A 12,446-nucleotide genomic window follows, 5' to 3' on the forward strand; every position below is an offset into this window, starting at 1 on the left:
TCATATTAGAGGGTCTGGCCAGTGCGGTAGGACAAGGAAAAGAAATTTTTTAAAAAAACAGATGGGGGATCCCTGGGTGGCGCAGCGGTTTGGCGCCTGCCTTTGGCCCAGGGCGTGATCCTGGAGACCCGGGATCGAATCCCATATCGGGCTCCCGCTGCATGGAGCCTGCTTCTCCATCTGCCTATGTCTCTGCCTCTCTCTCTTTCTCTCTCTGTGACTATCATAAATAAAAAAAAAAAAAAAAAAAAAAATTTAAAAAAAACAGATGGTAGGAGAAAGCACAAGTGGGGAGGAGAGGGAGAAGCAGACTCCCCACTGAGCAGGGAGCCTGACGTGGGACTTGATCCCGGTTCTCTAGGACCACACCCTGGGCTGAAGGCGGCGCTAAACTGAGATCATGAACCTGAGTTGAAAGCAGATTCAACCAACTGGGCCACCCAGGCGCCTCAAGGAAGAGAAATTATAAACATACCAGTTGGAAAGGATAAAAGAAATAATTCTTTATAGGTGATACAGTTATAGATTATTTTTTATTGTCTGTAGACAAGCCAGCAGTTGAATTACTGGTAAGAGTTTGATGAAGAAAACTAGATACAGCATTTTTAAAAAGCATTTCTAAAAAAAAAGAAAAATCATTTCTAAATGCAACAGCTAATTAGCAAATGTAATAAAGTGATCTGTGGGATGTGTAGAAAGAAATAAAGGAGGGATCAATCGCATAAAATGTGGCCTCTGGTGCCCGAGGCCTACAGCCCAGCTGGGGACACCTGCCACAAGGAAAAAAAACGCAGATGTGTTCCACTTTGTTTTTTTTTTTTTAAGATTTTATTTATTTATTCATGAGATACACACACACACACACACACACACACAGAGGCAGAGACACAGGCAGAGGGAGAAGCAGACTCCTCACTGAGCAGGGAGCCCAACATGGGACTCGATCCCAGGTCTCCAGGGCTGAAGGCAGCACTAAACTGCTGAGCCACCAGGGCTGCCCAAGATGCATTCCACTTTTAGAGGAGAATCATGATGGGGCAAGTGATTGCGGGTGGTTCCTGAGAGGAGGAAGGATCTTGGGGAGTTTTCAGTGCTCTGCAGGGTTTGTACATCAGCCTGGAGGATCAGCTTTCACATGGAGCCATGACGTTGGACAGCATCAGTGGCCTGCCTGTGCCCCGGACTATGGGTGGGACCCCATTGGACTTGTTTACCAGGCTGCTGAGCTATGATAGGTTTGGCTAGCATGTGTTCCACACAGAAAAGGAACAGGCATATAGCCTCTCATGTGACACTTCTGTTAGTGGAGAAGCCCTGTCACATTCCCTGGCCTCTCCCTGCCGATGGCAGTGGTCAGGGTCCTCCCGTCTCATGCTGATGACTGAACAGCTGTGCAGATGGGCCCCGGGGCTCAGGTCTCTGGAAATCCACCACCTTACCTAACAGTTCATGTTCAGTGCATTCATGGAATTCAGAAAGTGCCCTCTAGTAGCCCAGTAGTCTTGTCAGAACGTGATTCCTGTTAACTGTCCTCACAGGCTGCTCTGGCTTGTGGAGGAAAAGCTTTGATCTATTTAAAAACCAAGAGAACACTCACAAGAAACACCCCTGCCCTTTCCTCTTGCGACACCATACCCATTGATGGAAAGCACACATCTTAGCGTTGGCATCAAGATTTCCAGCAGGAAAGCTTGGAAATGTTAACTTTGGCAGTGAACAGAAGTCAACCTGCTGCCTTGTTTAGACGGGTGCTTCCACCGAGCACCAGGCTGCTCTTAGCTAGCGCCATGAAGCATGTGCCCACTTCAGCTTTCCTCTCACTTGGGAACAGTGGCCAGTGCATGCTCCCCCACTCTCTGGAGTGTTGTGGAGCAGATCCTCTGATCGTGCTCTTCCTTGTTTTCTAGAAGAATGTCACCGAGCAGGAACACAAGCAGTCCCAGCAGCTCACTTTCCAGTCACTATGCACCTATTTTAGGTAAGTTCATCGTTGTTTTAGGTTGTGTAATAGCTCAGATCTTTGCAGAGTTTTCTTTAGCTGTCCCTCCTGTTTGCTCAGCCAGGTTTCTAGAGTGAGCTACCACCAGTCACAGCGATGACTAGAACTAAAATAATCTTGTCAGGAGTTTAATCCAAGTCCCAGTCCTCATGAGACCGTTTGGAATAGAACTCGCTGAGGATCTCTGAGCACTTCAGATTCTAAGTGATGTCTGAAGACACAAACTGAAGCCAGAGGAGTTGCAGTCCTCTACCCAGGTCTGAAAACCCAGATGCACAGAAGGGTAGTTGAGCAAAGGAAGGAAAGGGGCTGACTTGGAGATTTGTACGAGCTTTGGCTAGCAAAGCAGCCAATGGGCATGTAGGCTGTGGTACCGCAGGAATAGGCTCTTGAAGAAGGAGGGAACTAATTGCCCAGGCTACTGTCTGCACCTCTGCCTGTAGCTGGTGCAAGAGCAGACTGGAGGGCCATGTGAGGGCTGTTGAAGGGTGCCTGGACTTGTGGGTCGAGGGCCGAGAGAGAGCCGCGGAGCTCTTGTGGAGGGCGTTTGGAGACAGAGGAGGTTCAGCCTGGGTTGTTACGTTCGCCAGCATGACATCTTGCTTACGGTCAAGGTTCATCAGATTGACTTCTCAGAATCTCCTCCTAGGACTTGAGGGTTTACGGGCTTTGCTTTTAAGGACATGGGGACAGAGGGTGGCATAGACCCTGCTGGGACGTGGCCTTTTCCTGACCCAGACCCCTCACCTTCCTGAAAACTGGCACTGAAATCCTGCTAGGTTCTTTTTTGGAATAAAAAATAACTTTTTTGAGGTAAAAGTGTGAAAACGCCTGCCTGAACAAGGTGTCCTGACAGATGTGTGTACTTGCAGTGACAAGGATCCAGGTGGTCTTCTGCTCTTGCCTGAGAAAGGTAACCTGGCCGACATGAACAGCAGCGAAGTTCTGGCTGTCATGAGCACCCTCCTGTCCGTTGCTGCTCGAGAGGTAACTGGGGGTAGCTCTGCTTCCGTCCTTCCTCCTTCACCTCGTGGTCTGGTGATCAGTCACAGTGTGGATGTAGCTTTGTCCCCACAGCTGTGACGGATGGGCACTGATGCTCCGCAGCCCACCGCGGCTCCTCTCCCGCTCTGATGGCGAGTGAGGCACGCTGCCCTGTTCTGTGTCACCAGTGAGCAGTAGATGTGTGGATGCTCGTGGAGACTTCTGTGCAGAAGATGAGGGGGTCTGTGGTATGGCTACAGAGCCCGACGTTTGGGCATGTGTCTGTGGTGTGAGTTCTGAGGAAAGTGTAAGATTGCTTAGTAAATCCTCAGGTAAATCAAGTCTGGAGAGATGGTGTCTTTTCTTCTGTGGTAATGAGATTTCCAAATTGTTACTTTATTCTTTTTAACATGAAGGATTGTTTCTCAAGATGTAGTCCATGTGTCATCTGGATCCAAATCAGCTGGTGTATTTGGACAGAAATTTGGGTTTCCAGGGCCCGGCCCGGGCTCCTGGTGTAGAACTTCTGGGGATGGGATTAGGGGTCTGTGTTCTAGCGCACGTGCCCGGGACTCTGATAGGACAGGACCCCCATGGCCAGGGGATGTGCGACATGGGGACAGACGACACCCTTGAGGCTTTGGATGACAGAACTTTTCCTGTGGCTGAACTTTATTTGAGTCTTGGTCTTGGTTTTAGTGCTTTCCTGCTTTCAGGTGCCACCAGAGACACAGTTTCATTCATTCTGGCTACTTTGCTCTTGGAGAGACATCTTTGAGTGCACCAGCATGTCGTTTGCCAGGGTCACCCTACGGGCTGGCCACTTCATATGGCTTTCAATCCAGGGTGGTCTCTATCCCACCGTGACACCCGCGTCCTTTAGGGTGCCGTGCTGTGTCAGCCTCACCTGTGCGGAGTGCTCTATGGCTGCTGTCACTCAGGGCTCTAGTGACTTTGCATCCGGTCTTGTCTGCATACTGTCCCATCTCTATCTTCTTTGAAACTCTGCGTCCCATTAGCCGTGCCCCATCTGTATTTAGGCCACCTCCCGTACTTGCACGTGTGCATAAGGCCAGTGACAAGACGGGGAGAGCCGGGTGTTTGCAGAGGAGGATGACTGTGGGCCGACTTGAGATAGGCTGACTTGGCGGCTCTGGGGGCCTCCAGGTGGCGGGAGCTCTGGGTGCTCAAGAGTGGACTCAGTGCTATGCATCTGGCAGCTACTGACCAGCGGCTGAGATTCGAAGCCACAGCCAGGGGCCCCTCCTCACCTGTGGGCATCCGAGGACCATCTCACTGGAAAGGCAGGAGGGCAGCAAGGCTTCCTGGGAGCCGCAAGTCTCAGGAAAAAGGAGTTTTGGGAAGCACAGGGAAGGGAGAGCCACTGATCTCATGGTCGGGTACTGAGGTTGTGTGCTCTGGGTGGGAGCGGTGGCCTTGGGGAACCGGGTCAGCGAGCGGCAGCAGGGGGTGGCCAGGAGGGAAGGGCTAATGCATAGAAGCCGCAGGTGTCTTAGTGGGATGGAGCTCATGTACAGGAGAGTAGGACCTACAGGTGGTACAGGGAACCACCTGGCTAGCTACATGCCTGCCTGCAGCTCACTCTCCTTCCTCCTGGCGGCAGCCACCCCTCCAATTTATCTGAACCTGTTTTCTCGAGCGTTTCCTACATTGCAGGCTGATTTTGCCTGGTGTCAGGTCCACAGGGTCACAGGGTACACAGTCTTTGGGGATGTGCTGTTTGCACTCCACGGTGCTTTTTGAGGCTTGTCTGTGCTGACCTGTCGCTGGCAGTCAGGGCTCCCTACACCTGCCATGGCGAACCTGGTTTACTTTGGAGGGGTAATTAGATTGTTTCCAGGTGGGGGAGGTTAAGCGGAAATTGTGGTAGGAACGTATTCCGTGGTTCTTTTGTGTAAGAATTTCCCACCGAGGTCAGGTGGATCTGGAGAGAGCTTCAGGAGAGAGAAGCTGATAGTGGGAGAGTCACGGAGGATGTGGAAGGACTTTAAAGGTGGGGTGGGTGCGGCTGGAGCCAGAGAGAAAGGGGACTTGCAGGTGGAAGAGGGAGGAGGTAACTGTGGGACGAGCCCCCAAGGGGTGGAAGAGGAGGACACAGGCAGCGCAGGCCTTCTGGGAGGCTTCCAGGGCATGGGGGGTGACAGGGCTCCTGCACGCCCACTCTCTCCATCCCTTCTTCCCATCCCCGCTCCCTTGGATGGCTGTGGGTCAGGAGCCCTTGCCTGCATCCTGGAAGGCCTTGCTGTAAATGCTCTCTGTCTCCTTCCTCGTAGTGTGAGCTCCTGCTGCTCACCAGGGCCCAGGGACGGCCCAGCTCCGTGCTCTTCTCCCTGTTCTGGGCCGTCCAGGGCAGCCTGCTCTCCTGGTGCTACCTGCAGCTGAAGAGCACCGACGCGGGAGCCCGGGGTCTCGCCGCCCACCTCATTGACCATTGTGAGTGTCAGCACCTGGCGTCATGAACCCGCCAGCACAGAGAGGTGTCTGGGCGTGGCTCTCTCCTTTAATGCCTTGTGCATGCGGTGCACATGGGGTTTGTTCTTCTATGTCTCTGGGATGTTTTTTCTTCCTAAAATGGGAAGCTGTACACGTGTTTTTGCCCAGTGTTCTGCTGACTGTGATCAGCCTAGGAGTTTCATCATGAGGTCGGGTGACTTCACAGCCCGAGGGGATGCAGCACGTAGAGGGGAATGCCACACTCTTCACTAGAGCCTGTCATCCCAGCTCTAATCGACTTATCCAAAAAAGAAAGTCTTTTCTTTTAAAATCTAAGGTAGGGCAGCGCAGGTGGCTTAGCGGTTTAGTGCTGCCTTCAGCCCAGGGTGTAATCCTGGAGACCCGGGATTGAGTCCCACGTCGGGTTCCCTGCATGGAGCCTGCTTATCTTCTCTGCCTGTGTCTCTGCTTTTCTATCTCTCCCTCTGTATCTTTTATGAATAAATAAATAAAATATTTAAAAAAATAAAATCTAAGGTATAGGTGAGCACTGCTTTGGTCATTTCAGAGCCTGAAAATCCTCATACTCGTGTCCAGTAAACCCACAGAAAGTTCTGTGACCTTTCTTAGGGTCTGAGAGCTGCACAGGTGGGAAATCCCATCACATTTGGTCTCAGTAGTGAGACACCGGCTGACGGCACCGAGCCCTGGCTCCTGTGGCTCAGCCTGTGGGCTGCCCACTGAACACGGGCCCCTGTGAGCACAGGGAGCCCCCAGCCTGGCCACCGGGCCGCTCAGCCGACAGCTTCACCTACACAAGGGCTGCGCTCTCTGCTTCATCCCAAAGTAGCAAAGACCAAGAGATTTGCACTCCTTTCCTCCCAGAGGAAAACCGATCTGTGACTCTTCGTGGTTCCAAGGTCTTTCTCACATGGTGCTTGGTCTGGGACCCTCTCCAGTTTTGTCCTCGAGGATGACCAAGCCGGTGGTGTTTTTCACCACCTATCATGTTAATTACTGTCTTTATGTCTCGATAGATGTGGGACAGTTTGTGGCAAGCACGAGAGTGATTCTGGAATCCCTTTTGTCACAGTATAGTGGACAAACCATTGTAGAGAAACTGTGTAATTCGGTGTTTTCGATGGCAGCTCGTCAACTGGTAAGATGCGGCTACAGCCTTTGTGCGGGAGGAGAGGTGGTGACCTCTGACCCCAGGCAGAGCCCAAGGCAGGTGCTGAGTGCCTTGTCAATCTCCCCCTAGGTGATCTTCCTGCTGGACTTTTGCACTTTAGACATTTCACACTGTGCTCTCCTGCGAGAGTTCAGTACACTGACAGAACTGTTAAAGCAGCTCTGCGCGGACCCCACAGGAGAGCCAGACAAGGTAACCCGGGTGTCTGAGTGACCTGTACAGCGCAGTGCAGACCCAGAGAGGTTGCGGGGAGCCCCCGAGTTCTAGCAGGGGTTTGCTGGCAGAGGGCAGCGACAGCCCGAGCTGACCGGCGTGGTCAGCGTTAGGACGGAAGCCATGTGGAGGTCTGTCTCCTCTTAACGGTGCATGAATGTGTGTGAAACCATGTAGCGAATGACCAGATTGAAGTCCAGAAAAGAGAATATATGGCGAAAGACAAACTAAAAGGATCCAGGGTACAGAGATTCTTTGCTATTGAGTCTCAGACAACTGTGTGGGAATAGAAAGGGCATAAGCTGTGAAGCCTGTTGTAAAGGAATAAAGCAAGGACTCAAAGTGGACAAGGGAGATGATGGGCTCAGATTTGCCAGGGTCCAAAATTCAGTGTTTTTTCCACTGAAATTTGGAAATTCATGACTGTGGTGATTTAAAGAAATAGCTCAGTCATGGCCAGAACCAGGAGCTCACTCTGGGGATCCTGTCGTGTACTGCGGAGCCCAGTGTCCCCTGCCAAGGGTTCAGTGTGTGTTGAGCTGTGTATGCAGACAGAGCAGTGGGGAGGCTGCTAGCCCGTGTGACCATCTGCGTCCCATGTATGGGCTGCCCGTCCACAGCGCTGACGCAAGCACGGTTTTCTCTGTGGCCCACACAGAGTGACGGGAGTTTGCCTTCTTGACTCATTTGTGTGTGTAGCTTGATGAAGACACTTGGCAGCAGGAGTGTCCTGTGGTATTACACACCTGGACCAAGGAGTCTGCCCACAACTATGAGAACAATTGCCATGAGGTGTCTGTCTTCATCAGCCCTGGGGCAACCTACTTTGAGGTAGAATTTGATGAGCGCTGTGAGACTGAGAAGAGGTAAGACTCAAATGTTCTCTCCCTGAGCCACAGTGGGTGAAAGCGAGAGGAGGACAGTGACAGACATTATGCCTCCCCAGGTACGATTATTTGGAGTTCACTGACGCTAGAGGCGGGAAAACACGCTATGACACCAAAGTTGGCACTGAGAAGTGGCCCAGGGTAAGTGGTGCTCCCAGCACCAGTGATGCCTGCCCCTCTGCACTGGCTCTCCTCGCCGTTGGTCCCCGGGGGTGGGGCATGGTCCACGAGGGAACCATTTCTGTCGCACTTTGGTAAAAGGAAGAGCTGATGTTGGTTCGTACAGGACTGCCGGCCACTTGTCTCGTAGATACAGTTACTTATCTCCATTCCCTTGATGTGTCATCTCGCTGCTCGGGCACTGTGGGGCCAACTTGAATGGTCACTGCAGAGACCAGATGGCCCCAGGGGTCTAATGACTTCCTGTCTGGTTGTTTACAGGAACATTGACCAATCCCTGGTTTGTGTCACAGTGCCCAGTGTGAATGGGGGAGTAGTGGCCCTTAGTGTGGAAGGGCCGGGCCCAGGGGGCCCCCAGTATGTGGGGGGGGGCAGCAGTGCCCACTTGAGGCCTGCCAGGTCTCCAGGGCATGGAGCCAAGTGCCACTCCCTGCTGTTGGCGCACTCTGCCATTGGTGATCTTGGCGGGGAGCAGCAGGGGGACACAAGCCCTGTTCCTGGATGAGCAGGAAGTGGACAGGTGGGTGTCCACAGGTGACAGAACTGCCACAACTGCTGCTTCACGCGGTGCCATCGTGGACTGTTTCAGCTGCTCCTTCGTCCATCCCTCCTTCTCTCAGCAGGGTGGGCAAGCTGAGACAGTGCGGCTGGAAGGCAGACCGGGTGTAAACATAGAATGATTGAATCTTGAAGGATGTGCTTGCTGCTGCGGGTGCGCCTCTCCGGTGCGTTCCACTTCATGGCTTTTGTGCTTGTCTCTAGAAAGTGATCTTCAAGGCTGGCCCCCGGCTGCAGTTCCTCTTTCACTCTGACAGCAGTAACAATGAGTGGGGTTACAAATTCACCGTCACCGCCTATGGCCTGCCCGATGTGGCCGTGTCCTGGGCCCTGGATTTACAGCTGCTCGTTTGCCGGCTGATGGGACGCCTCGCTGCCCAGTGCATGGCGCTCAAGTCTGCGCACCGTGAGTCTCAGGCGCATTGGCTCCACACAAGGGCAGGGTGGAGGCGTGTACAGGGCGCCCTTGCAGGCCCTGTGCACCAGACCCTGCACGGCGTCTGCTCAGCGCTGTTGCCCTGAAGCGTCTTGACACACACTTGGGCATGTACCCCTGAGGGTGCTTAGGCTCCCCTGTCTGGAGCGCAGCCTGGGCAGGGGCTGGTTTTTAGCAGCATGGTCATCTCTTTGTGTTAGTGACATTTAGAAGGCAGAAATAGAATAAAGCGTATATCCTTTAATCACATGAATACTTATGTTAAATATGGAAACTTGGATTTTGTCTTTTTTGGGTTTTTTTTGGATTTTGTCTTAAAGTGGTTTTTTTCAACTTAGTTATTAAGTGCATCCAAGAAGCAAGAACTATAGAATGAAACTTTCTAGTATGTCTTGTTTCATTTCTGGAGATTTTTTGTCTGTAAAAGGAAAATATAGAAATTGCATGATGGAGAAAGATCAAGGAGAAGAGCCATTCCTGGTGCTAACACTTAACATTTTCACATATTCCCATCTAGTCTTTGCTATCTAGTCATAAACACGTGTGGGTGGGTGTTTAATTCTTCTTCTTCTTCTTTTTTTTTTTTTTTTTAACAAACGTAAGTTTATGAATTGCAAAAACTTCTCCATCATTGAGCACGTGTGCCCAGCCTGCAGTTACTCCCTGGTGGTGGCCCTCACATCCCTTCATCTACCTGACCGGGATTGCAGGGGTGCCTGTGACAGGCTGTCCCACAGTAGGGCCACGCTTCCGGGCACCCTCTTGGTGGGGGTGCGTTTGGGGTGCATGTCCATGAAGCAGCACAGCTAGCTCTGTGCTGGCAGGTGGGGGTGGATACCCTGCACGTCCGCAGGATGCCCACATAGTCGAGACCTTCTTTTGGTTGGCCCACCAACCTTAGGGTCCCAGGGAAAGCATGGGGCTCTCACCAGCCACCTTCTCTTTCCAGAGTTTGGAGACGACATGGCAGTGGCTCCAGCAAAAATGGCGTTGGTCCTGAACTCTCCGCTGTGGAAACCTGTTTTCAGGCATCAGTTGAGTCCAGAGTTGGGATTAGCAGTGAGCTGGCCCACGCACCTGCACCAGGATAGTAAGGAGGTATTTATGTCTTTCTCCTTGGAGCGCAGTCTGTTTGCTGATGGCTCCTGCTCCCAGTGACGAACCCTTGTGTTTGCGTCATCTTCACCCCCCTCAGCTGTTGGCGCTCTGATGGCACATGCCATCCCTTGTTCATGTGGTATCCGCATCACATGTGGCAGGTGCCAGTTGCAGTGGTGTTCAGACCCAGCGAGCAGTAAGTGCTCAGGAAATCTGGCTAGGTCGCTGGATGGGTCCAGTGAGTGTGTTCCCAGCACCTGCTGAGTTAACGGTTCATGCTGCACCTTCTGTTCCCCATGGAACAGCAGCACCCTGCCTGGGCTGGACAGGTCTGCCCATGGTCTCTGTTCCGTTCCCCCTGTCTCCGTCTCTGCCCTGCACTCTGATCTGGCTCCTTCCCTTGGCCACGTCACTCAGGGCAGCCAAGAATCAGGGGCTCTTCCATGGCCTCTGTTATGTTTGGCTCCCTCACACCCTGCCTTGCTCTGGCTCCGTGTGGCCCGCTGTCTTCTCCAGCTGCACCCTGGCCTCCTTGCTGGGCCTCATCCCCTTCCTCCCTGGAAAGTAGGCTTTCCTCGGGCTCTCTCCCCTGTCCCACAGCTGCCGACACTTTATCCTGTCCCCTCTCTTGTGCTGTTACACTTGTGTAGAACCTCCCTGCGCCTCTGTCTGGAGCCCCGGTGCTTCTTGGGCTCCACTCCTGTGTCTCTGTCCTCCCATTAGGTAGTCTGTCTGGAGTGGCAAGCCAGGACGTGTCCCTTCCCTGGCCACTTGCTGCTGTCACTGTGCGTCCTGTGTTCCTTGGTGCTGAACCATGGCTCCCCATCTTGTTCTCATTTCTCCTGCCCAGTTGGCCGCCACTCCATGGACTTTCCTGGGGTGCATCCAGCTCCTCCCGTCTCCCCTGACTGCATCTTCCTCCAGGCCCTCTTCCTGCACTTGCAGTGTGCAAGGTTACCTTGGGACCTACTAGGGGTTTTTAACCACCGAATACCTTGTTAACCTGCCGCCAAGCACCATTCATGGCTCCCGTTGCCCACAGGGTGAAGTCTGGGCTCCTCAGGGTGGTGGCTGAGCTCTGTCCAGTGTCCTTTCGCCTTACCTCTCTGCCTCTAGTTCCCACCACTCCCCAGCTACACCTCAGGCCGGGTCAGCATCTCCACCGAATCCTAATTTCTGCTCACGATTTTGTTCCTCATTGGGCAGAGCTGCTCAGTGTTCAGGGTCCAGCCCAAAGCCCACACCCTCCAGGAGGCTTCTCTTTACCACCAGAGCCTGTCAGGAGCTCTCTCCCACCAGCTCCCAGCACGGGCCAATGCCTCCTGGCACTTGGCCCTCGGGTACCTTCTGTTCTGCAGTGGCGCTATTGTTCATGTTCTTAGGTGTTTTATTTAGGTTTGCCTTGTCTTTAAATCCACATATCTGTCTGGTTACTGTCCTGCTTAGGCTTAGTCGGTGTCCCATGAGCTTTGTTGTTAGAATGACTGTGTTAAACGTATGTGTTGTTTTTTTCCAGGTCAAGAACATCCCCGATGATCCCTGCCACCACTTTCTTCTTGAGTTTGCACAGTCAGACCCTGCCCAGAACTTCTGTGGGCCATTTTCAGAACTTTTCAAAGGATTCATACAGGCATGTAGAAAACAGGCCCCAAAGACAGATATAGTTGCTGGTTCCACTATTGATCAAGCTGTGAACGCCACCTTTGCTGCTCTGGTGTGTCGTACTCCAGGCTTATATGAGAAGCTGCAAAAATATGGTAACTTATACTACAGGGAATATTTCTGATCTGAAGGCCAGTTGCTAAGTTTTAAGAAAGCCTATCTTTTGTGAACATTTTAAAACAAACATTTCTACAACTGTAGAACTCATCTGGTTAAGTCCTACTCTGCCAGTCAGAAGATTCGTGACTAGTTTATAGTTAGTGGATTGTCCTCTATGGCAGGTAGCCTTGAGTTTCCTAACCAGGTCACTTCTTACTCCAAAATTCTTGTGGAAAACTGCCCAGAAGTTTAACAGAAGGAGACTGTAACTTGGGTTATAGTCTCAGGCAAAAACTAGAAGTTGTGCAGCTTCAGGTTGATCAAACGAGCTCTCTGCACCTTCATACCTATGTCTGTAAACTTGGGAGTTGGAAGCTCTACCCTTCTCACAGATGCCGGTTAAACCCTTAGTTGTTTAGGTGATTCAGTATGCTAATAGCCAAGGAAGGAAACGTCTTCACTCTTAGCTTTAGTTTAAAGCCTTGTAGCTTTTATACGCTTCCTGGTTGGTAGCCTGCTCCCCACCATTTCTGTTCCTCCCATCCCCCCAGAGAGATGCCTCTGCTACGGCGCGCGTGCGTGTGTGTGTGTGTGTGTGTGTGTGTGTGTGTGTGTGTGTGTGTGTGTCTCGCCAGCAGGCTGCAGGAACCACAGGAGGGACGGCCTCTCTCTCCTCATCATCTC

The 12,446-nt window shown here is 52.2% G+C and overlaps 1 protein-coding gene across 3 annotated transcripts in view; it reads left to right on the forward strand.

The window, feature by feature from the left end:
• Positions 1 to 12,446, forward strand: part of ZZEF1 (zinc finger ZZ-type and EF-hand domain containing 1) — a 103,378-nt gene that overhangs the window by 45,100 nt on the left and 45,832 nt on the right. For 2 of the 3 annotated variants that reach the window (XM_055307200.1, XM_055307202.1), the window contains exons 17-26: positions 1,908 to 1,978; positions 2,872 to 2,986; positions 5,278 to 5,437; positions 6,475 to 6,596; positions 6,699 to 6,821; positions 7,542 to 7,708; positions 7,789 to 7,870; positions 8,672 to 8,873; positions 9,853 to 10,001; positions 11,518 to 11,758. In XM_055307200.1, the coding sequence (XP_055163175.1) occupies positions 1,908 to 1,978; positions 2,872 to 2,986; positions 5,278 to 5,437; positions 6,475 to 6,596; positions 6,699 to 6,821; positions 7,542 to 7,708; positions 7,789 to 7,870; positions 8,672 to 8,873; positions 9,853 to 10,001; positions 11,518 to 11,758 (1,432 nt within the window). The remainder of the gene's footprint in view (positions 1 to 1,907; positions 1,979 to 2,871; positions 2,987 to 5,277; positions 5,438 to 6,474; positions 6,597 to 6,698; positions 6,822 to 7,541; positions 7,709 to 7,788; positions 7,871 to 8,671; positions 8,874 to 9,852; positions 10,002 to 11,517; positions 11,759 to 12,446) is intronic. The other variant, XM_055307201.1, reaches the window with a different exon arrangement.

This window comes from Nyctereutes procyonoides, unplaced genomic scaffold (assembly GCF_905146905.1).
Source record: "Nyctereutes procyonoides isolate TBG_1078 unplaced genomic scaffold, NYPRO_anot_genome, whole genome shotgun sequence".
In the NCBI taxonomy this organism is placed as follows: Eukaryota; Metazoa; Chordata; class Mammalia; order Carnivora; family Canidae; genus Nyctereutes; species Nyctereutes procyonoides.